This window comes from Sciurus vulgaris (genome assembly GCF_902686455.1).
Source record: "Sciurus vulgaris genome assembly, chromosome: 6".
NCBI lineage: Eukaryota > Metazoa > Chordata > Mammalia > Rodentia > Sciuridae > Sciurus > Sciurus vulgaris.
In genome coordinates, this window is record NC_136466.1 from 136,212,800 (window position 1) to 136,234,285 (window position 21,486).

Sequence of the window (21,486 nt, forward strand, 5' to 3'; positions counted from 1 at the left end):
TCTAACAGTTATCTTCTTCCTTCTCCTCCCCTGCATATGGTAAGAAATTTAACTTAATTTTTAAGTATACTGCATTATTGTGAGCTCTACAACCAGTGCCTGTTTTCTGTTCTAGGATCTCATCCCAAGTGCCACTTTACATTTCGTTGTCATAACTCATCTTTGTTATTCTTTCCTGGTTTTTGATGACTTTGACAGTTTTGAGGAGTCCTGGTGAGACATTTTGTTGAGTGTCCCTCATTTGGGTTTTCTGATGGTTAGATTCTCTTCTTAGTATTTTTATTTCTGTGTCACTAAGATATTCATTTGGCTTGAAAAGATAAGAAGGTAGAAACTAATATTCTATTTACATTGTTGTATGTCTTTCAAAAATATTAGCTTTTTGGTAAATTGCTCAAAGCAATTCTTTTAACCCATCTTGCTGATTGAAAAAGTTCTTTCTTCTCGCCTCATACTCCCCAGTTTGAGAAGGAGCCCTTTTTATCTTCTAGAAGCACTAGTTTAAATTTCTAACGCTATTCACTGCCTGTGATGTTAGGACCCTCCCACAGGGTTCAGGCTCTTTAGCTTCCTCTGTTGCTTCCAACTGGGTGGTCCTTCTGTGAAAATGGCTTCCCTCTGGGTACTCGGCTTCCATTGGCCCCAGTGGAAAGATGTTATTCCAGGTACCCATGGTTCTCCTAGTCTCGAAAGTAGGGCTTTCTCAGCATCCGGAGATTAGACCTAACTTCTCATGTGAGAAGACTTGCACATGAGGTAAAAATTAAAGGATTCTTGGACAATGACCAAAAGGGATGGAAGATTGCCATGAATATTCATAGCTGTTAACCCCAAGTAGGGTCTCAGTGGTCATTAAACTGGCTTATCGACTGAATCCAGAGGACATCTGAGTAGTTATTATTAATTTCATGTAAAATCAAATTGGTGGTGCATTCTTCCACCCAGTCTTTTAATACTTAATAGGACACCTAGATTTAATATGTCTTTCATGCTTCTCCACAATTGCCCTTACTGGTGGTTTTTTTTTTTTTTTTTTTTTTTTTTTTAACTTTTAAATTATCTTCTACATTATTTTTTGATCCTTTCTACTGTGGCTAAAAACAACTGGTAATGATTTTGATGTATTTCTTAATGTTCTTTCAGTCACCGTGTCTCTCTCTCTCTAAAAGTTCCATCCAGCTGTCAGAAATGGCAGTGTAATTACAGTAATTCCATAATCGTGCTCTTTAGAGCTTCTCAGACGGTAGGAGGAGGTGATGGAGCAAATATGCTTCTGCCCATGGTTCTAGTTCTCACTCCCTCTCTAAGGAATCAGAAACCCACACCTTTTTTGAGAAATCAGAAAATAAAATTTCGGAGAATGGCTATTTTCTGATTGCAAATAGCATAGTAGTAATTCCATATTCCACGTGAATGAGTTGGTGAGGGGACTGATGTAGTACATGCAGGATCATAAAAATGATTGTTAGCTTTCCTCTGTATTTTAGCTGTCAGGGACCTCCTAAAAATAACAAGCCTTTCAAAAAATTCTGTTAGTAAATGGGGTCTTTTATTACCACCACCATTCCCCACCCTCTGCTTTTAGAACATTAGGTTGAACCTAGTATGTGGAATTCCTGTGTTTGTACATCATGCATGGTCATATGTGGGCAGTGGCATATGATTTTTAAAAAATTCTCTCTCTGTGAAGGAAAAAATAATTCTTGGGTTTTTAAATACAGTATTTATTCTGTTTCTGTAACATACAGAGCCAGAAGCTCCAGTGCTGAGCCATATTTAATGAATTCAATTAAATAACTTACTTGGGGTGTAATAATCATTCTAAATGAACTCAGATCCCCTTATTATCTGTTCTGAAACACTTGCTCAAGCACTTTCCTTGGAAGCCTTTTTGTAAGAGGCCTAAGAAAACAAGGTGAACTCAGCCGTTTTTTGTTTTTTGTGTTTTTTTTTTTGATGTTTGTTTTCATCTCTGCAGCATTACGAATAGACTCTATGAAAACTGAAACCACAGCTTCAAAACAGAGCTAGAAATAACACAGTTTTCCCTTCTGTCCATTTTATTAATTCAGCAAATAGATCAGAAAGCTCATCTGTCTGACCTTGTAACAAAGACCTTAGCCTATGCAACATGCCTCATTTATAACAACAGCAATGGTAAATCTCACACACATTGTACCTTAGGAAAAGAAAATAGCTTCATAATTCTAACTATTCACTTAATGAATGCTTATCAATTTCCTGTACAAAGGTGACTTAAAGGCCTTTGTGTAATTAATGGCAATCAGTTTTATATATATTGGTATTTTTTCTTTAGTTGGAGTGATGAGGTTTCTTAAGTGAACTATGGATAGCTTCATAATGATATTTGCACTTTTATGAAATGAGAAACTCAGTGTAGTCAATAGCTAAGAACAGAACTTGTTTTTCTTATTTGAAGTTAATTGATTTCTTTAGAAATCAAACCTATTACATTTTGACCTGTTTTAAGTGTTTGCTCTAGACTGTAAAAATAAATGAATGAATAAAGATTCTGATCAGGGTAAGGAAATGAGTTTCATTTACATTAGGATTTTGTTTCTTCAAGTTTAATTGCAATAAACATTGTTTTGAAGAAAGTCTGTTGTTTTGTTATATGCAGTTTCTGGTCTAAACTGGTAGAGACAGTTTCTCTACAGAATCAATTTTTATTTTAAAATATTCTGCCTAGAATTAGGAAATGTACATATTTATCAAATAATCATATATATGTATGTATATATAAAACTATTTAAATATTTTTACATTTACATAGTACTGGTTCTTTTATAATTATGTTATAGTAGAATTTATTCCTTTGTTTCTAGAGGAAATGAATGGGTTATAGTCTTTGTAAATCTTTGAAAGAAAATAGAGGTGACAGTATTAGTATTTTAGAATTTGCATTGTTGATTTCATTCAGTCTCAGGAATGTAAGAGGGCTTTTAATATTTGTGAGCTGTTCAGAGGAGAGGGTTTGTATACCCAGGGATATCCCAGAGCATGTAATGTGTGTTAAGTGGATGTTTAATTAATGACTAAAAGTTGAGGTATCATCAGGTTTATTAGTTGTTGTTGTTTTTTTTCCCCCTTTGAGTATATTATAAAATACTTATTTCTCCTCATCAGAAAAAATACTTAGATATTTATTAAATAACATTTATTTAGCATTTAGTACTAATAATGACATAAAAAGGTTAAATGTTCCTGTAAGATCAAAGTACCATATTCTCTACCCCACCTTGGTCCCTCCACTTAAGCCATGGAATTGTTGGATTTTTTAACTTTGCTTTGTTGCAAGGTGAAGTTTTAATTTCACATATTGTTTTAGTCACCTCTTGCTGGACCGGTTCATTTGACCTAGGTTGAGTGTGTTCAGGGGCCAGTCTCCAGGCTCTCTGGAGGTGACCTGTAAGAGTGCCTGCCACCTTAGACGTCTTTCCCAGCCCCAGCTACGGTGGTTGCATATGGGAAGAAAATGTGAACTGAGTGGTGGGAATTCAGGTGATTGAATTGCAAATGACTTGCTGCACTTGTGTGTGTTCATAATTTGAATCATCACCTTTAAAAAGCATTAAAGTGCGTATACTCTTGGGGTATGCTTCATTTTTCATCCTTCCTCAGGCGTATTCCCCCTTCATCATTGCTCTAGACATTTGCAGTTCTTCTGAAAATGGAAAGTAGATGGGGGAGAGGAAAGGGTCAACTCAGCTCTCACAGTCGGAGTCAGCTGTGGCTATTCCGACCCTTGGCCTGTCTTCCACCTGGCCTTCTCTGTGCCTTCCTCATTTCTTCCTATCATAGCTTAAACTCTATAACTTTTTTTGCTGTTCTTTTTCTCTGTAGGTAAAACCCCAAGTTTTGATTAGCCTCATTTGTACATCTTAGTTTTTCATTTCTCATCCTATATTTTTGAAAATAAGACTTTTACTTGAAGACAGAAATTAGTTTACTTAAACACATAGTGAAAGGACCTGTTATGTATCAGTCACTGCATGGTCAGGCTGGAGTAGAATATGGGATGAGATAATGCCTTCCATGGTGACAGGTGAACTCTGTCAGGGATGTTGAGGCACAAAGGCTGATGAATCATAACAGATGTACTCATAGCTGGATGGGGGTCTTCGAGGCCCCCTATTGTGATTTAACTAGAGAGGGGACAAGGTTCCTGTCATAAGAAAGAATTTAAATGGTAAATAACTGTAAGACTGTGCCACTACCTGCCAGTGGATCATCAGCCCTCATTTTAATGAAGGTAATGTGATAAATTCTAAAACATGGATTTGCAAGAGAGTTTTTTAAGACCATCTTGCTGATGAGGTGGGTCAGAGGTCTGTGAACACTTCTTTGGAAAGAGTTATGATTTGATACATAAAGGATAAGGTGGTATTCACTTGATAAAAAGAGTGTGGGATTTTATGACATAGTACAATCCAATCACAGTTCCTGGAATGGAAAAGGTGCCAGTCATCATAGGCCTTGTATGCTAGACAGGGGTGCTTGGAATTGACCCTGAAGTGTTGAGAAACCACTAAGGGATTTAAAGCAGTACATCAACACAATCAGAAGCTCATTTTAGGGAGATTGTTTTCATAGCTGTGAGCTGGACAGGTTCAAGAGGAATGAGGGTGAACATACTCTGCCCAGTAGGGAGCTTATTGCAATCTTTATTCTTCATTTCTTCTTTTGCAGTGCTGAGGATCTAACCCAGGGCCTTTCATTTGTTAAGCAAATGCTTTACCACTGAGCCATACCCTCAGCTTATTACACCTTGTTAGGAAGAAGTCGAGGGTTTAGCCAGGACAGGGAAAGGTCAAATTCAAGGAATATTGGGAATCCTGGAGTTCTTAGCAATTGAATGACTGGCTGGATGTGAAGATGAGGGAGAGGCAAAAGACCCGGAAGTTTCTGATTTGGATTTTGGGGCAGAGGTTGACCGTTAACTGAGCTAGGAAGTTTAATAGGTGGGCCTTTGATGTTTGCCTTCATAAAGATCCCTTATTTAATTTGGATCAGACTGAGTGAGGAAGATATGAATTCATTAAATCAATTTTTATTTTTCACCCACATAGAAATAAAATACTCTTCTGGATGAAAATTTGGACTGAGATACTTCCTTGGGCGCCTCCATTTTCAACTTGTAGTTTAGAAGGTGGAGAAACTCGGAGGATTGTGTTGCGAGGCTCAGTGGTCTAGCCAGGGAAGTATCATCCAGCACTGTGTTCTCCTTTCCATTGGTCACCATTGATTCACCCGACCAACTCTAACTTCACGAAAAGCTAGAAAATCTAACCTAACCTTGAGCCCAGGAATGAGAGGGAACGGTTTTGGGAATCAGCCCACAGATTGACACAGGGTGACCGCATTCTGGACATGGAAGTTTGAAACTCTGAGGGAAGACCTAAGCTGGAAATGTGATTTTAAGAGTTGTTAGAGACAGAGGAAGTCTATCCTGAGGGTAGAGGACGTCATCTTGGAGAACATTAGAGACAAGCACTAGTCCAAGGATAGAGCTCTTAATTTGGCCAACATAACAAATACAATTTGGATAAAGGATACTTGGAAGGAACCTAAAAGCCTTAAGAGAGAGGTGGGAGGAACCAGGACAAGACAGTGCCTTGGAAGCCCCTTCTGGGCAGATTCAGGGAGTAGGTGGAATACACTCTTAAATGTAGTAGATCAGCTCAGGAATACAGTGAACTCTCAGGATGTCTACTGAATCAGGCAATTAACTATTAGAAAGCTAATTTAGTGTGCTTATTTTGAGGGCAGTCATGGCAGAAACCAGATTTCAGCTCTCTGAAATGAAATGTCAGGTTTATTTCATTCTGCTTTTTTGACATTTTTAAAAAACCCATGCTATGATGTATAACTGATATTTATTATTAGCAATTTTGTTAACTTAGCTAGAAGTAGAGAATATATTTCTAGTTCCACGTTAGTTGGTTTACACAATCAATTTATTCATCCAGGTTATACATTTAATCTATGAAAAGAAAATCACTTTTTGTTTGTTTGCTTTGGAAACAAACTGAAACCTAAAAGAGAAATCGTCTGATGTAACTTTGTAACAACTTTGTTAAACTAAGGCAAATCATAAATCTTATTTTCCCTGAAGAAAGGAGTTATAAACTGTTTCTGTGTGTTTAAACAAATGTTATTATTATCCTTAGTTTGCCTCTCTCCTGTTCTGTAGCTAGGAGCATGTTAAGAGGAACTTTTCTTTCCTAGAGCATTTTTTAGTAATGGGTAAGACAGAAATAAAGAAGTTTATATTTGGATTGAGATGGGAACTTAATGTTCTGGTGTTTAATGTTGAGCAAGAAGCCCTGGTTTTATTAATAAATCACTCCATGGCTATCTTTACCTTTTACTTCCAATCGATTCACATTTTCTACTGTGGCACATAACATTAATTTTAAAATGCTTTAAAAATTGTTTCTATATATTATAAATTGTTTCACACTTAAGACTGAAATATTGAGAGGTAACAGATCTGGAAGTGAGCCTTTGCTACTAAATATCCTAATGAAAAAGGTGGCGATGTGGTCATTTCCATTGTGCTTTCTATTTTAAGTAACATCACACAGCACTGTCCAAATGTCTTCATTTTACCTGAAAATAAAGGTCATGTTGAGACCTTGAATTACTGTTTCTTTGGTGATCTAATTTAATATTTGTCCTTTGATGTGTTGAGGTTTTTAATGTTGTTGCCTTCATAGTTTTACTTTCTTTAAAATTCTGGCATTTGCAAATAGGATCAAAGTAGGTGAAGCATACAGAGAATATTGAGTTTGGTTTAGATCTATTTCTGCAGAAAAGATAGGAATCATATTTATCTTTTTTTCTTTCTTTCTTTCTTTTTTTTTTTTTTGTTGTTGTTGTACTGAAGATTGAACCCAGGAGTGCCCTGTTGAGCTACATCCCCGGCCCTTTTTAAATTTATTTTGAGGCAGACTCACTAAGTTGCTGAGACTGGTCTTGACCTTTCCTCCTACCTCGGCCTCCCAAGTAGCTGGCATTACAGACATGTGCCATAGCCCTAGCTTCAAATTCATCTGTTATTTCTAATTCCTATCTTGGAACCTGGTCTATAACAGACTTTGAGTAAATATTTGTGAATTGAGGATAATACTTTAATCAGTGTCTTCTTAAGAAAGTTGTGTGACAGGGTCATAATGGAGCGTACTGCGTCTCTAGCTCATTTTATTACAATATTCTCTTCATACTTGATATCAGGGTCAATCTTAAACTGCGAAAGGATGAGCTGGCTATGGGCTGAGCACCCCGCAATCATCTCCCCATTATGCAAGCCAGAATACATTTCAGAACTAAAGTTGCACCATTCAAAAAATGTATGTTTGCTGATGAGATTTTGAAGAAAGCCACTCTTTGTCACCCTGGCCCAGTGCTTCAGCCATGCCCAGAAACTCTTCTTTACAGACCTATTTTTCTCCAAGTATCACTTTCCCGCTCATGATTTATTTAAAAATATATTTTTAGCTCCATAATCTCCCTGTTTTATCAGCTTCTTGTTGTGTATGTTGAATAGTATGTTGAATTTGTGGGAGGACGATGAGGAAGGAAGTGGGGTCTATATCCTTTTTTGGCTGCTCCCTTAACTTCTTAAAATTCCTTCCGTTCATTCCCTCACTCATTGATTTGCTGAACAGGTCTGTTGTGCCGCTGTAAATGTCAAGTGGTGTGTTAGACATTTGGATTGCAGTACCTGGGACAGTACCTGGTATAGTCACTGTCTCGTACAGCAGTACCCCCACCCACAGTTTTGGCCAGCTTTTTCACTGCTGTGACTAAAAGACCTTACAAGAACAATTTTAAGGAGGAAAAGTTTGTTTTGGGGGCTCATGGTTTTAGAGGTCTCAATCCATAGAAGGCCAGCTCCATTCTTTGGGGCTTAGGTGAAGCAGAACAACATGGCAGAAGAGTGTGGTGGAGGGAGGTGGCTCACATGATGATCAGAGAGCAGAGAGAAACTCCATTTGCCAAATAAAAAATATATACCCCAAAGGTATGCCCCCAAGGACCCACCTCCTCCAGCCATACCCTATTTTGCCTTCAGTGACCATCCAGTTAATCCCTATTAGGGGATTAATTCACCGATTGGGTTAAGGCTCTCATAACCCAATCACTCCCTAACTACCTGGCTTAGGCCCCCTTCTGCCATGCGGCTGTAATAGTTAGCTCTAATTCCACACAGAATTTTCCCCTCTTCATTTAACTCATTTGGGTACCACATCATTATATTAGTTACACTAGCTGCTATAACAAATAAAACTTCCAATTTCAGTGACTTAGCACTCTATACATTTATTTTTCATTGATATTGAATAGTGCAATGTGGTTCTGAATAAGTGGGCTCTGTTATACATGGTCATTTAAGGACCCAGGATGAGAGAAACTAAATCATCATCCGGTCACCTTGGATGTCCTTATCCAGATTACAGAGGTGAAAGAGCATGAAGAATTGCATTTAAGAGATTTTTATGGGCCTGGAAATCATAAATATTACCTCCTTTTCTTCCATTGTCTAGAACTTAGGCACATGGTCAACCCCACCTCTAACTGCAATAGAAAGCTAAGAAATGCAAGTAGCTGGGTCACAAAAGAAAGCCTGGTAAGCTGGGTTTGAAGGATAATGATGAGTATACCTTACATAACTGTGTTTTCTTCCGGTGTAGGTAGAATAACCTGTCTCCTTTTAGTAACTGATTCTGTTTCAAAAATCCTTTGGGAATTGAAATGGAGGGAGATGTTTTCTTTTTTTTTTTTTTTTTCCAAAGCAATGAACATGTTACAAGAGTAGGAAAACCAAATATATGATTTTACTGTTAACCTCCTAGAAATGAGTTGTCCTGGGAGATACTGCTCCTCTCCTTTACAGAATTGCTCTTTCCATCTGGCAAACTAGTTTGGTGCACTCGCTCCTCGGTGAAATCCCCCTGAACCTCTTCCTTTTATTGCTGCTTCCCAGGCACATTTAGCAGATCCATGCTCAGGGTTCTGCTAGAATTCAGACATACCTGTGTATTCATTCATCCATTCATCCATTACTTAAAATGAAAGAGAGTGAGGAGAGGGAACATTTGAAATCACTGTAATAGGATCAAATACAAGGACATAGGAAAATGGCACTTAGCTCTACCTTGGTGGTGAGTGAGAAGAGGGAAGTGCTCCTTGTAGAGGAAGAAAGTTAGGTCCAGATCTCTTACTACTCATGGATATTTTCCTTCCCAGACCATCAGCTTTTCAAAGAAAAGAACCCTTTTTTGATGGTCTATATTATATTGCCAGGCTCACGCTAGATGCTCACTGAAGTTGAATTGTCCAAATGAGGATGTAAGTGAATTCCTAGATAAAATTCACTATACACCTTTCCCTATATTATTCTATGGAGTGTTCAACCCAGCTGTATCTTACAACAGTTACTCTCCTTTCAGGTTTATAAATAGTAAACTCAGAATCAAAGAAATTTGGTGTTTTGCCAGTGGCATGTAGTGCGTTAACAGTATAGATTTCAGGTGTTCTGTACCTAATCTTGTGCATTTTCCACTCTTGGAGACAAACCTTTAATTTACATATCAAAATGGGGTTTTGAAACTAGTATGTGCTTTGGGGGCTGAATCATCCAATGACCTAAATCTCTTTGAGTGATGGAGGCTGCTTGTTTACCTTGAGTCAAACAAGTGTTCTTTTTTCCAGAAATAGGGATGGTTCTTCCACCATGTTTTGTAAGTGTGTGATATTCCTCCTAGCACCGTTTTTGTACCTAGTAGGTACTCTCTAAGTATTTCTTAACTAATTGACAGTGATTTAAAATGTGTACATTAGATTTATCTAAATTGGACAGCTTCCTGTTAGAAGCTGTCTTAAATTCTACCTATGTAAACATTGTGTCACAGGAGACAAAATTTGCCTGTGGTATGTTATATTTGGAATCAAGTTGGTTGTTGTTGTTGTTATTTTTTTATTTTTATTTTTTAAACATTCTGGCTTGGTTTTGTTATCTTTGATGCTGTTTCTGTCTTCTAGCACTCACCTGCTTAGAGTCTGCCCACGACACTGGGACAGTTGATGCTCTTACCATGACTTGTTATTAAAAAGTTGCTTTTGTGTCTTCCAGTGCTCTAAAGTCTCAAACGTTAGCATAGGAATTTGTGATAGACAGTCATTACTTGCGTGTCTGACTTACCCATATTTCATATCATAAATGGATCAGCAGAAATATCATGTCCTGATGCTCAATTTATTAAAGTTGCAGATGATGGAGAATGAGAGTATTGCTCATAAAAGCTTAAAATTATACATTTTCACACAGATACTCTACTTGGGTCCAAACTTACATGTCTGGAACAACCCTACACACCTCCCTCCCAGCTAATGATTGCCAGCTGCCGCCCATCTCCTCCAGTAGTGGGCTCCAAATCATAAAGCATGTGACTTTTTGCTCCTTTCTTTTGGACCATTCTTCTAATTCATGTTCATACCGTGTTGCATTGGCATCTAAAATGTCTCTGAAATCATGGCATTTGAGACCCTGTTTTAAATTCAAGTGTTGAGTGCCTTTCCTAATCTCTTTAGAGCTCTGAAATTAGAGGAAAAGAGCTGAGAGACGTTTGTGTTCACTGTCAAATCAGTAAAAGGACTATATGTCTAAAAATAAATAAAATATTAAGGAACTTTCAATGTTAGAAGACATTTCTCTTCAGTATACTTGAGTAAGAATTTATTTCATCATCTCTGGAAGCATTTGCTTTTTCCAAAACTCTGTAACCAGGTGACAGAATAGACAGTGGGAATATTTCAGAGTATGTGGCACATAGAAGGTGGTTGATAAATGTATGATGAATGAGGGAAGGGACAGACAAAAATAGGATCCTGAACTCAGCTTCTATTTTCTGTTTTTGCTTAACAGGAATTTTTTTTCAGTTTGTTTTATTTTTCCAAGAGCAAGGTATATGCCGAGTGTTAGACAGATCCATGTTTCACATTAATCACTACTACAGAAACACCATTCGTGCATCAGCCTACTAGTTAATGTCATTTTAATCCATGGGAAATCCAAGAGTGCTTTTGAAAGTGTCTTATAATTAAAAACTCAGTGGTATCAGTTATGTGTTTAAAAAAAGAAACAAGAGAATGTCTGGGGTATTAGGATTTTAATCTGATATTTTTTCCAGAATTCTAGAAAATGTCTTAAAATTTTTCTTATCCACTGATTGTCTTGTTGCTAATAAAGCATCAACAAAATCATGTTAACCATGCTTAATAAAAGTCAGGTTATAATATTTACACTGAACTTTGTCCTTCAATCATAGAATAATAGGCTAACAAAATATTAGATGGTAAAGTTTTACATGCTGAGCCTTGAGGCTCAATGAGTTTTACATCAATTATTCTAGTGGCTTCTTCCTGCAATTAATTCTAATCTCCTACATATGACAGAAGTTAGAAGATGTAGAACTATTTATTTTGTTTCTGTTTTGCAGGGGAAGATGGTGAAAGGAATGGGAGGTGCTATGGATTTAGTGTCCAGTGCTAAAACCAAAGTGGTGGTCACAATGGAGCATTCTGCAAAGGTACTGTGTACTCTTCTTTCCTAATCCTGATTTTGGAAATTCATGGTACACTAAAACATGGTACCCAGGGTCCCCTGACTGCTTTATATTGTTTTTCTCAGCTCATTTAAGGTGATAGCACTTATACTTTGGAGAGAAAGATGACAATAAAGGTAGTTATTTATTACTGATTGGCTAAATAGTTGTTGAACTTTAAGTGAAGCCAAATATAGGGGTGTTCTTCAAATAACTCCCTTTTATACGCATTGAAAGTAAACTGTCTTCAAAGACAGTGAAAAAATATTAGGACAGATGTATAGATTCTTGTTGTAAGATGATTATAGTTGTTGCTCACTGTGTGCAAAATGAGAAGCACAACAGAGTGTAGGTTTTAATGGCAGTTGTTTTCAGATAAACAGTATGACCTCTTAACAGGTCTGCCAGATGCCTTTTCCAGAAGGTGTCAGAAAAGGGTGGACACAGTGATATCAAGTATTCTTATTCTGAAAAGTATTATACTTTTATTTTAATAAATTATTGAATATACATTGTGTACCTATATGTGCTAAGCACAGTTAGGCTTTGTCAGTGACCCAAACTGAGCAAAAATCACTGATCTCCTGAAAGCTCATTTTCAACCTTCTTCCTCTTCTTTCATCCTCTAATAATCAGAGCTACACTTTATGAGCTTTTCCTATGTGTCGGCAGTATAGTTCCTCTGCAAGTGTTTGTGTTTACAAACCCATAAGCTTGACAGAGGTGTTTTCTATGGTTCCTGAAACAGGGTGTTTAAGTCCCTTGCCTAAGGTCATGTAAGAGTGGAGTTGAGATTAGACCTGGGTGTGGCTCCAAAGCCACCCTTCTAACCATGGTGCCATCATTACGATTTTCTTCCTATTTCTAAAATCAGTGTCTTTGACCCAACTAAACTTAGTCACTTTCCTGACCTTCACCATCGACATCTGATTCTTTGTAGTTGATATTGGGTGGCACCATCTTCAGTTTCTATGGCCCTTGTTCATTGTCCTCTATTTGTGGTCATCCTTAGTTTTAAAATTTACTGGTTCTCGCTGTGAGACCTGCTAATCCGAGTGGAAGCTATAATACATTTGCCCTGTTTTTATTTAGTGATGCAGCATTGCATAAGCACATGGAGCTGAAAGATTCACACTTCACTTGGTTCCCTGGGGGGAATTCTGTTACAAAATGATGTGTGCTTTGAGATGGCTTTGTTGTGAAAACTGCAATAAATGTGAATTATCATCAATTGTTTAGTAAACAGTGAGAATGAGCAGTGGTGCAGAAATATGGAACAATAGAAATGGAACCAACACAGGTGACTTCTGAGATGCCTTGCAGAAGCATCCAAAAGACTTAATTTCAGAAGCGAAAGAATGCCAGGCTTGCAAATCAAATCTATATCTTTTCTGGAACCTAATGTCTGTTTGGAGAAAACTCTTTCCAACTTCCCTTTTGTTGTTACTTTAGTGTTGACGCATAGGCACTGAAGTCTGACTTACTTTGGATTATTTTTGTGCATTCGTTTTCCAAACATTAAGCCTGTGTTTAGCACATTTTCTCTTCTCACTCTTTCTCTTTCCCTCTCACTCCCCCAGTCTTTTCTTTCTCCTCAGATAGAATTTCTGATCTATAAAATAAATGGTACCTCATACTTCTAACTAGAAATCCCTTATTAAAGGAATAAATACTTTTATCTTTTCCTCTTTTTTCTCCTCTCAGTGGGGAAATTAGCCCAGAGTTTTAGAGTAGAATTGGAGTTTAGTATTTTTCCCTAGATACTTTTATTTGAACAAACCAGTAAAAAATGTACTTGTGGTTAAAAGAATCGTAATGGTTTGTGCACATAAGTTAGGTAACCTTGAAAACTAACCAACAGTGTCTTTTCTGACCACCCTCAAAATTTTACCTGCGGGTCTCCTTGTTTGGTTGCTGTTTAGTATTGTCTACCTGAACTCATTGAGACTGGCTCAGCTCTAGGCTACATGGGAACTGCACCACATCTTTTTTTTTTTTTTTTTTTTAATATTTTTAAATTGTCAATGGACCTTTATTTTACTTACTTATAGTGGTGCTGAGAATCAAACCCAGTGCTTTGCACATGCCAGGCAAGTGCTGTCCCACTGGGCTACAATCCCAGCCCTGTACCATATCTATCCTGCATCTATTACTAGGCTACAGGTTGGAAAGGAGGCAGAGAGGAGCTCTTCAATCCTGGCAACTGCTCTAGTTAGTAACCAGTTCATAGTCAAAGGAATTAATAATGCCTAGAGTTTTGTAAGACACGAGGGTGAAAAATTTGCTGGGGAAGGTGGCGCACACCTGTAATCCTGGCAGCTCAGGAGCCTGAGGCAGGAAGATCGTGAGTTCAAAGCCAGCCTCAGCAAAAGTGAGGCGCTAAGCAAGTCAGTGAAACTTTGTCTCTAAATAAAATAGAAAATAGGACTGGGGATGTGGCTCAGTGGTTGAGTGTCCCTGAGTTCAATCTCCCAATACCAAAAATAAATAAATAAATAAAAATTTTAAAAAGAGAGTGAAAAATTTGCAATGCAAGTTTAAAACCCAAGTAAAGAAATACAATATTATATTCTTGGGCAGATAATTTTTTTTTTCCCCTGAAAGTGGGTGGACCTGTCCATTGGATTTTAGGTGTAGCTTTCTTTTTGCTCTTTTTTCCTCATCTGTAGAGTTACAGGTGCATATTATTTATAAATATAGCATTGCCTGACCTTTAAAAGCATGCTTTTGTATTATTGTTCTAATCAGAGAAACAAAATTCTTTCCTTGCAAGCCTTTGCAAATAGCTTTCCTTTAGGTTAGGGGCCAGCAGCTTCTGAAACCCCAAATCTGGCTGACTACTGGTGCTGCTTTCAATTGACCCTGCCTTCAGACGACCTTTCCGACGTATGGCAGGGATAGGCATCAAACTGATAATGTAATAATTTTCACTGAGGCTGAGAAATCAGGGTTCTAGGCAAAATTGTGAAGTAGTCAGTTTCTTTTGTTGTTGCTGTTTTAATACCCCTGTTTTTCTTAAGCTGCTTTTTGTCTCTCTATATGTCTCATCTTCTGTGCTCTAAAACTGGGAGGGAAAGGAAGGATGGAAAGGAGTGACATCTCTGTCCCTACTGTGTGGAGGTGCTGGGCTGGGGCTGCACAAGCTTGGTCTCAGTTTCTCTGTGACCCTCTGAAGTGTCAACAGGACCAGCAGGATGTAGAGAGCTCAGAATTTTGTCTAGGTACGCAACAGAGCTAGGAGCTTGATTCAGTCTGGTGTACCCGTGACCGTGATGCAGAGCCGTGTCACATCCTCGCAGAGCTGCTTCCCGCAGCTCCCAGTTCTGCCCTTTTCAGGAAGCTGCAGGTTTCAGAATAACTCCTTTCTTTGCACTTGCTTTCTCTGGCCAAAGCCCCTCTTGCTTTGGTGAGACAGATGTCCATAAAATGCTTAAAAGAACACAGTCAGAGAATACAATTGTGCCCACCGATCTTTCTCTCTTCCACTATAATAATCTTGCAAGCTTTACCAGGGCATACAGTAGCCCAGTGACAGATTTTCCTGCATATGAATACATCCATGCCACAAGGCTTGGTTCAGTGGGATCTGAACATTCATCAGACATGTGATGACATGTGTTCATCCTATATTTGCATAAGAGTCCTAATTTTACATTTTTTTATACATGTTGTTTCTCTGTTTGTACATGGAGTCAAGGCGTACCATTTGTGTAATCATAAATTTACATAGGGTAATGTTTGATTCATTGTTATTTTTCCCTTCCCCCCCACCCCTCCCATCACTCTTTTCCCACTATACAGTCCCTCCTTCCTCCATTCCTGCCCCCATCCCCAACCCTAACCCTAAACCTAACCCTAACCCTTCTCACCGCTCATTATGTATCATCATCCACTTATCAGAGAGATCATCGACCTTTGTTTTTTTTGAGATTGTCTTATCTCACTTAGCATGATATTCTCAAATTTCATCCATTTGCCTGTAAATGCCATAATTTTATCATTCTTTATGGCTGAGTAATATTCCATTGTGTGTGTGTGTATATGTATATGTGTATATATATATATACCTCACAGTTTCTTTATCCATTTATCAATTGAAGGGCATCTAGGTTGGTTCCACAATCTGGCTATTGTGAATTTAGCAGCTATGAACATTGATGTGGCTGCATCACTGTAGTATGCGGATTTTAAGTCCTTTGGGTATAGGCCAAGGAGTGGGATAGCTGGTCAAATGGTGGGTTCATTCCATGTTTTCAGAGGAATCTCCATACTGCTTTCCAGAGTGGCTGCACCAATTTGCAACTCCACCAGCAATGTATGAGTGTGCCTTTTCCCCCACATCCACACCAAGACTTCTTATTGCTTCTTTTCTTGATAATAGTCATTCTAATTGGAGTTAGATGAAATTTTAGTGTGGTTTTAATTTGCATTTCTTTAATTACTAGAGATGATGAGCACTTTTTCATGTATTTGTTCATCACCTGTATATCTTCTTCTGTGAAGAGTCTGCCCATTTCCTTACACCATTTATTGATTGGGTTCTTCGTATTTTTTGTGTGAAGTTTTTTAAGTTCTTCATAAATTTTGGAGATTAGTACTCTGTCTGAAGTGTGTGTGGAAAAGATTTCCTCCCATTCTGTAGGTTCTCTTTTCACATTGTTGATTGTTTCCTTTGCTGAGAAAAAGCTTTATAGTTTGAATCCATCCCATTTATTGATACTTGCTTTTATTTCTTGAGCTCTGGGGGTCTTTTTAAGGAAGTTTGGTCCTAACCCAACATGATGGAGATTCAGGCTTCCTTTTTCCTTTATTCCTTTATTTGGTGAAGGGTCTCAGATCTAATTCCTAGATCCTTGATCCATTTTGAGTTGAGTTTTGTACAGGGTGAGAGATAGGGGTTTAATTTCATTTTACTGCTTCTCCATCAAACATGTGACTGCCAACATGGAGATTCTCCCAAAGCACCCCGTCCCTGTGGCACGTTTGACATGGAGGCTGTTCCATCAGTCTGAGCCCCCGAGTTGCTAACATAAGCAGTTGTATTCTTGGTGTAGAGTTTTTTGAGTTCTTTATAGATTCTGGAGATTAGTGCTCTATCTGAAGTATGATGGGCAAACATTTTCTCCCACTCTGTAGGCTCTCTCTACACATTACTGATAGTTTCCTTTGCTGAGAGAGAGCTTTTTAGTTTGAATCTATCCCAGTTATTGATTCTTGCTTTTATTTCTTGTGCTATGGGAGTCTGGTTGAGGAAGTCTGGTCCTAAGCTGACATGTTGAAGATCTGGACCTACTTTTTCTTCTATAATCTGCAGGGTCTCTGGTCTGATTCCGAGGTCCTTAATCCATTTTGAGTTTAGTTTCATGCACGGTGAGAGATATGGGTTTAGTTTCATTCTGTTGCATATGGATTTCCAATTTTCCCAGCACCATTTGTTGAAGAGGCTATCTTTTCTCCATTGCATATTTTTGGCACCTTTGTCTACTATGAGAAAACTGTATTTATTAGGGTTCGTGTCTGTGTCCTCTATTCCATACCATTGATCTACCTGTCTATTTTGGTACCAATACCAGGCCGTTTTTGTTACTATTGCTTTGAAATAGAGTTGAAGATCTGGTATTGTGATACCCCCAGCTTCATTTTTCCTGTGAAGGATTGCTTTAGCTATTTTGGATTTCTTATTCTTCCAGATGAATTTCATGATTGCTTGCTCTATTTCTGTAAGGTACATCATTGGGATTTTAATTGGAATTGCATTGAATCTGTATAGCACTTTTGGTAGTATGTCCATTTTGACAATATTGATTCTGCCTATCCAAGAACATGGGAGATCTTTCCATCTTCTAAGGTTTTCTTTAATTTCTTTCTTTAGTGTTCTGTAGTTCTCATTGTAGAGGTCTTTCACCTCTTTTGTGAGATTGATTCCCAAGTATTTTATTTTTTTCGAGGCTATTGTGAATGGGGTAGTTTTCCTAATTTTTCTATCCAAAGATTCATCACTTATATATAAAAATGCATTAGATTTATGAGCATTGATCTTATATCCTGCAACTTTACTGAATTCACTTATGAGTTCTAAAAGTTTTCTGGTGGAATTTCCTGGTTCCTCTAAATATATAATCATATCATCAGCAAATAGGGATAGTTTGAGTTCCTCTTTTCCAATTCGTATCCCTTTAATTTCTTTGTCTGTCTAATTGCTCTGGCTAGAGTTTCAAGGACAATGTTGACCAGAAGTGGTGAAAGGGGACATCCCTGCCTTGTTCCAGTTTTTAGGGGGAATGCTTTCAGTTTTACACCATTTAGAATGATATTAGCCATGGGCTTAGCATAGATGGCCTTTACAATGTAAAGGAATGTTCCCACTACCCCAATTTTTTCTAGTGTTTTGAGCATGAAGGGGTGCTGTATTTTATCAAATACTTTTTCTGCATCTATTGAAATAATCATGTGATTCTTGACTTTAAGTCTGTTTATTGATTTCCTGATGTTAAACCAACCTTGCATCCCTGGGATGAAAACCACTTGATCATGGTGCACTATCTTTTTAATATGTTTTTGTATGTGATTTGCTAACATTTTGTTGAGAATTTTTGCTTTGATGTTCATTAAGGATATTGGTGTGAAATTTTCTTTCCTCGATGTGTCTTTGTCTGGTTTAGGTGTCAGGGTAATATTGGCTTCATAGAATGAGTTTGGGAGGGTTCCCTCCTCTTCTATTTCATGGAATACTTTGAGAAGTAATGGAATGAGCTCTTCTTTAAAGGTTTTGTAGAACTCGGCTGAGAACCCATCTGGTCCTGGACTTTTCTTTGTTGGTAGGCTTTTGATGACTTTTTCTATTTCGTTACTTGACTTTGGTCTATTTAAATTGTGTATGTCCTCCTCATTCAGTTTAGGCAATTCATATGTCTCTAGAAACCTGTTGATGTCTTCGAAATTTTCTATTTTGTTGGAGTAGAGATTTTTAAAATAGCTTCTAATTATGTTTCGTATTTCAATCATGTCTGTTGTGATATTTCCTTGTTATTCTGAATTTTAGTAACTTGGGTTTTCTCTCTTCTTCTCTTTGTTAGTGTGGCTAAGGGTTTATCAATTTGTTTATTTTTTTCAAAGAACCAACTATTTATTTTGTCAATTTTTTGAATTGTTTCTTTTGTTTCATTTTTGTTGATTTCAGCTCTGATTTTAACTATATTCGATAAATGTCCATTAAGTCTGAATTATTGATTGTGTTTTTGAGATCTATAGTTTCTATGTTCAATTTTTGTTTGGAAGATCTGTCTAGTGGTGAGAGAGGTGTGTTAAAATCACCTAGTATTATTGTGTTATGGTCTGTTTGGTTTCTGAAATTGAGAAGGATTCGTTTGACATGCATGGATGAGCCACTGTTTGGGGCAATAGATATTTATGATTGTTATGTCTTGCTGATTTATGTTTCCCTTAAGCAGTATGTAATGTCCTTCTTTATCCCTTCTAACTAACTTTGGCTTGAAGTCCACATTATCTGAAATGAGGATGGATACTCCAGCTTTTTTTGCTGTGTCCGTATGCGTGGTATGTTTTTCCCCATCCTTTGACCTTTAGTCTATGGGTATTTGTTTCTATGGGATGAGTCTCTTGCAGGCAGCATATTGTTGGATCTTTCTTTTTAATCCAATCTGCCAGTCCATGTCTTTTGATTGATGAGTTCAGGCCATTAATATTCAGGGTTATTATTCAGATATGATTTGTATTCCCTGTCATTTGGCTCATTTTTGTTTTTTGACATGATTGGGTTTCTCCTTTATTTGGCTATTCCTTTAGGATCGTTCCTCCCTTTGCTGATTTGCATCATTGTTTTTCATCTCTTCCTCATGGAATATTTTGCTGAGAATGTTCTGTAATGCTGGCTTTCTTTTTGTAAATTTTTTTAGCTTTTGTTTATCATGGAAGGATTTTATTTCATTGTCAAATCTGAAGGTAAGTTTTGATGGGTATAAGATTCTTGGTTGGCATCCATTTTCTTTCAGGGCTTGAAAAGTGTTGTTCCAGGCCCTTCTAGCTTTTAGGGTTTCAATTTAAAAAATCTGCTGATATCTGTATTGGTTTCCCCTGAATGTAATTTGGTTCTTTTCTCTCACAGCCTTAAAATTCTGTCTTTATTTTGAAAATTAGGTATTTTCATAATAATGTGCCTTGGTGTGGGACTGTTGTAATTTTGTGTATTTGGAGTCTGATAAGCCTCTTGTACTTGATTTTCCATTTCATTCTTCAGATTTGGGAAATTTTCTGATATCATTTCATTGAATTGATTGTTCATTCTTTGGTTTGTTTCTCTAAGCCTTTCTCAATCCCAATAATTCTGAAATTTGGCCTTTTCATGATATCCCATAATTCTTGCAGATTCTGTTCATGATTTCTTACCATCTTCTCTGTTTGCTCAATTTTGTTTTTAAGATGAAATAGTTTTTCTTCAATATCTGAGGTTCTGTCTTCCAGGTATTCTATCCTATTGGTTATGCTGTCTATGGAGTTCTTAATTTGGTTTTCATTTCCTTCATTTCAAGGATTTCTTTTTTTTTTTTAATATCTCTAACTCTTTATTGATATGATCTTTTGCTTCCCGTATTTGCTCTTTTAACTGTCGATTGGTGTGATGATTCAATGCCTGCATTTGCTCTTTCATCTCCTCCTTCAGTGCCTGCATTTGCTCCTTCATCTCATCGTTTGCTTCCCTGATCATTTTAATTATGGACATTTTGAACTCCTTTTCTGTCATTTCTTCTGCCATGCTGTCATTGGATTTTATTGATGCAACATCTAGATTTGTTTGGGGCATTTTCTTCCCTTGTTTTCTCATTTGTTCAGGTATCAGTGGACCGCTGAGATATTGCAGATTTCCTCTGTTGACTTACAATGTCCCTGAAGATTTCTAGTATATCCCCTCTTAGCCTTCAGTGGGCTGAAGTCTTGGAGGAAGTTGATAGTGCGGTGCTCCACAAGGAAGCTGCCTCTCTAGGGGTGGTGGCCTTCAGGTGGGGTATATTCCCTGCTGGTAGACAGAGGTGCCTCCACTTGTTGACCAATGGTCATGCAAAGGGGAACTAGGCTGCGGTCTGAGGCAAGGCCTGTTTGGGCCTGGATCTCTGGTTTTACCATCCTTGTGGAAAACCTCACCCTCAGGGAATACTCACCCGGTGGGGAGGTCTCGCTGGTCAGTTCCCTTCCTAGAGGTTCCCCTCAATCCACAACTACCGCCTGCGCTGGGCAGCCTTCCTCTGCAATGTTCCCAGGGGCCCTGACCTACCTCCTGGGCCTGGGAGCCTCGCCCTGTGCAGAAGAGTCTCCTTAGGCTGCCTCTCCTCAGAGAATCTGTCCGCAGTCCTGGAACCTTCGCTTTGCCCCTCAGCTTGTCACTGTGCAGCTCTTCCACCAAGAAGCCGCCTAGGTCCTGGGACCCTGCTCTGCACCTAATCGCATGGAAGCGACCCGCCGCGCTCCTCCTTCCCCTCTGGGCAGCTGCCGGAGCCCCAGTGGTTGCTCCGAGTCCTACTGTCATGCTGAGCGGCCTCCTCTAGGATGCTTCCAGTTGTCCGAGTTCACTGCTCCAGCGGCGGGGAGGGGTGTGTCGTTGGCAGCTCTACTTCACAAAGTTCCCTGCGTTCAGGGACTACCGCCCCATCTGGGATGCCTCCCCAACGGGAGAGATTCACCGGGCGGCTTTGAGTTGGTCCCAAGTCTCTCAATATCTCCTCTTCTTGAATTCTAGTCCTGGAGCAACATGAAATGCGGCCACCCTCTAGTCTGCCATCTTGAAAACCGCATCTGAACATTTTTGATGTCTAATTTCTGATTCACGTCCTTTAAAGATAAA

At 38.2% G+C, this 21,486-nt stretch overlaps 1 protein-coding gene across 1 annotated transcript in view; it reads left to right on the forward strand.

The window, feature by feature from the left end:
- OXCT1 (3-oxoacid CoA-transferase 1) overlaps positions 1 to 21,486 on the forward strand; it is a 133,705-nt gene that overhangs the window by 87,902 nt on the left and 24,317 nt on the right. The window contains exon 14 of the mRNA XM_079145079.1: positions 11,526 to 11,615. Within this exon, the coding sequence (XP_079001205.1) occupies positions 11,526 to 11,615 (90 nt within the window). The remainder of the gene's footprint in view (positions 1 to 11,525; positions 11,616 to 21,486) is intronic.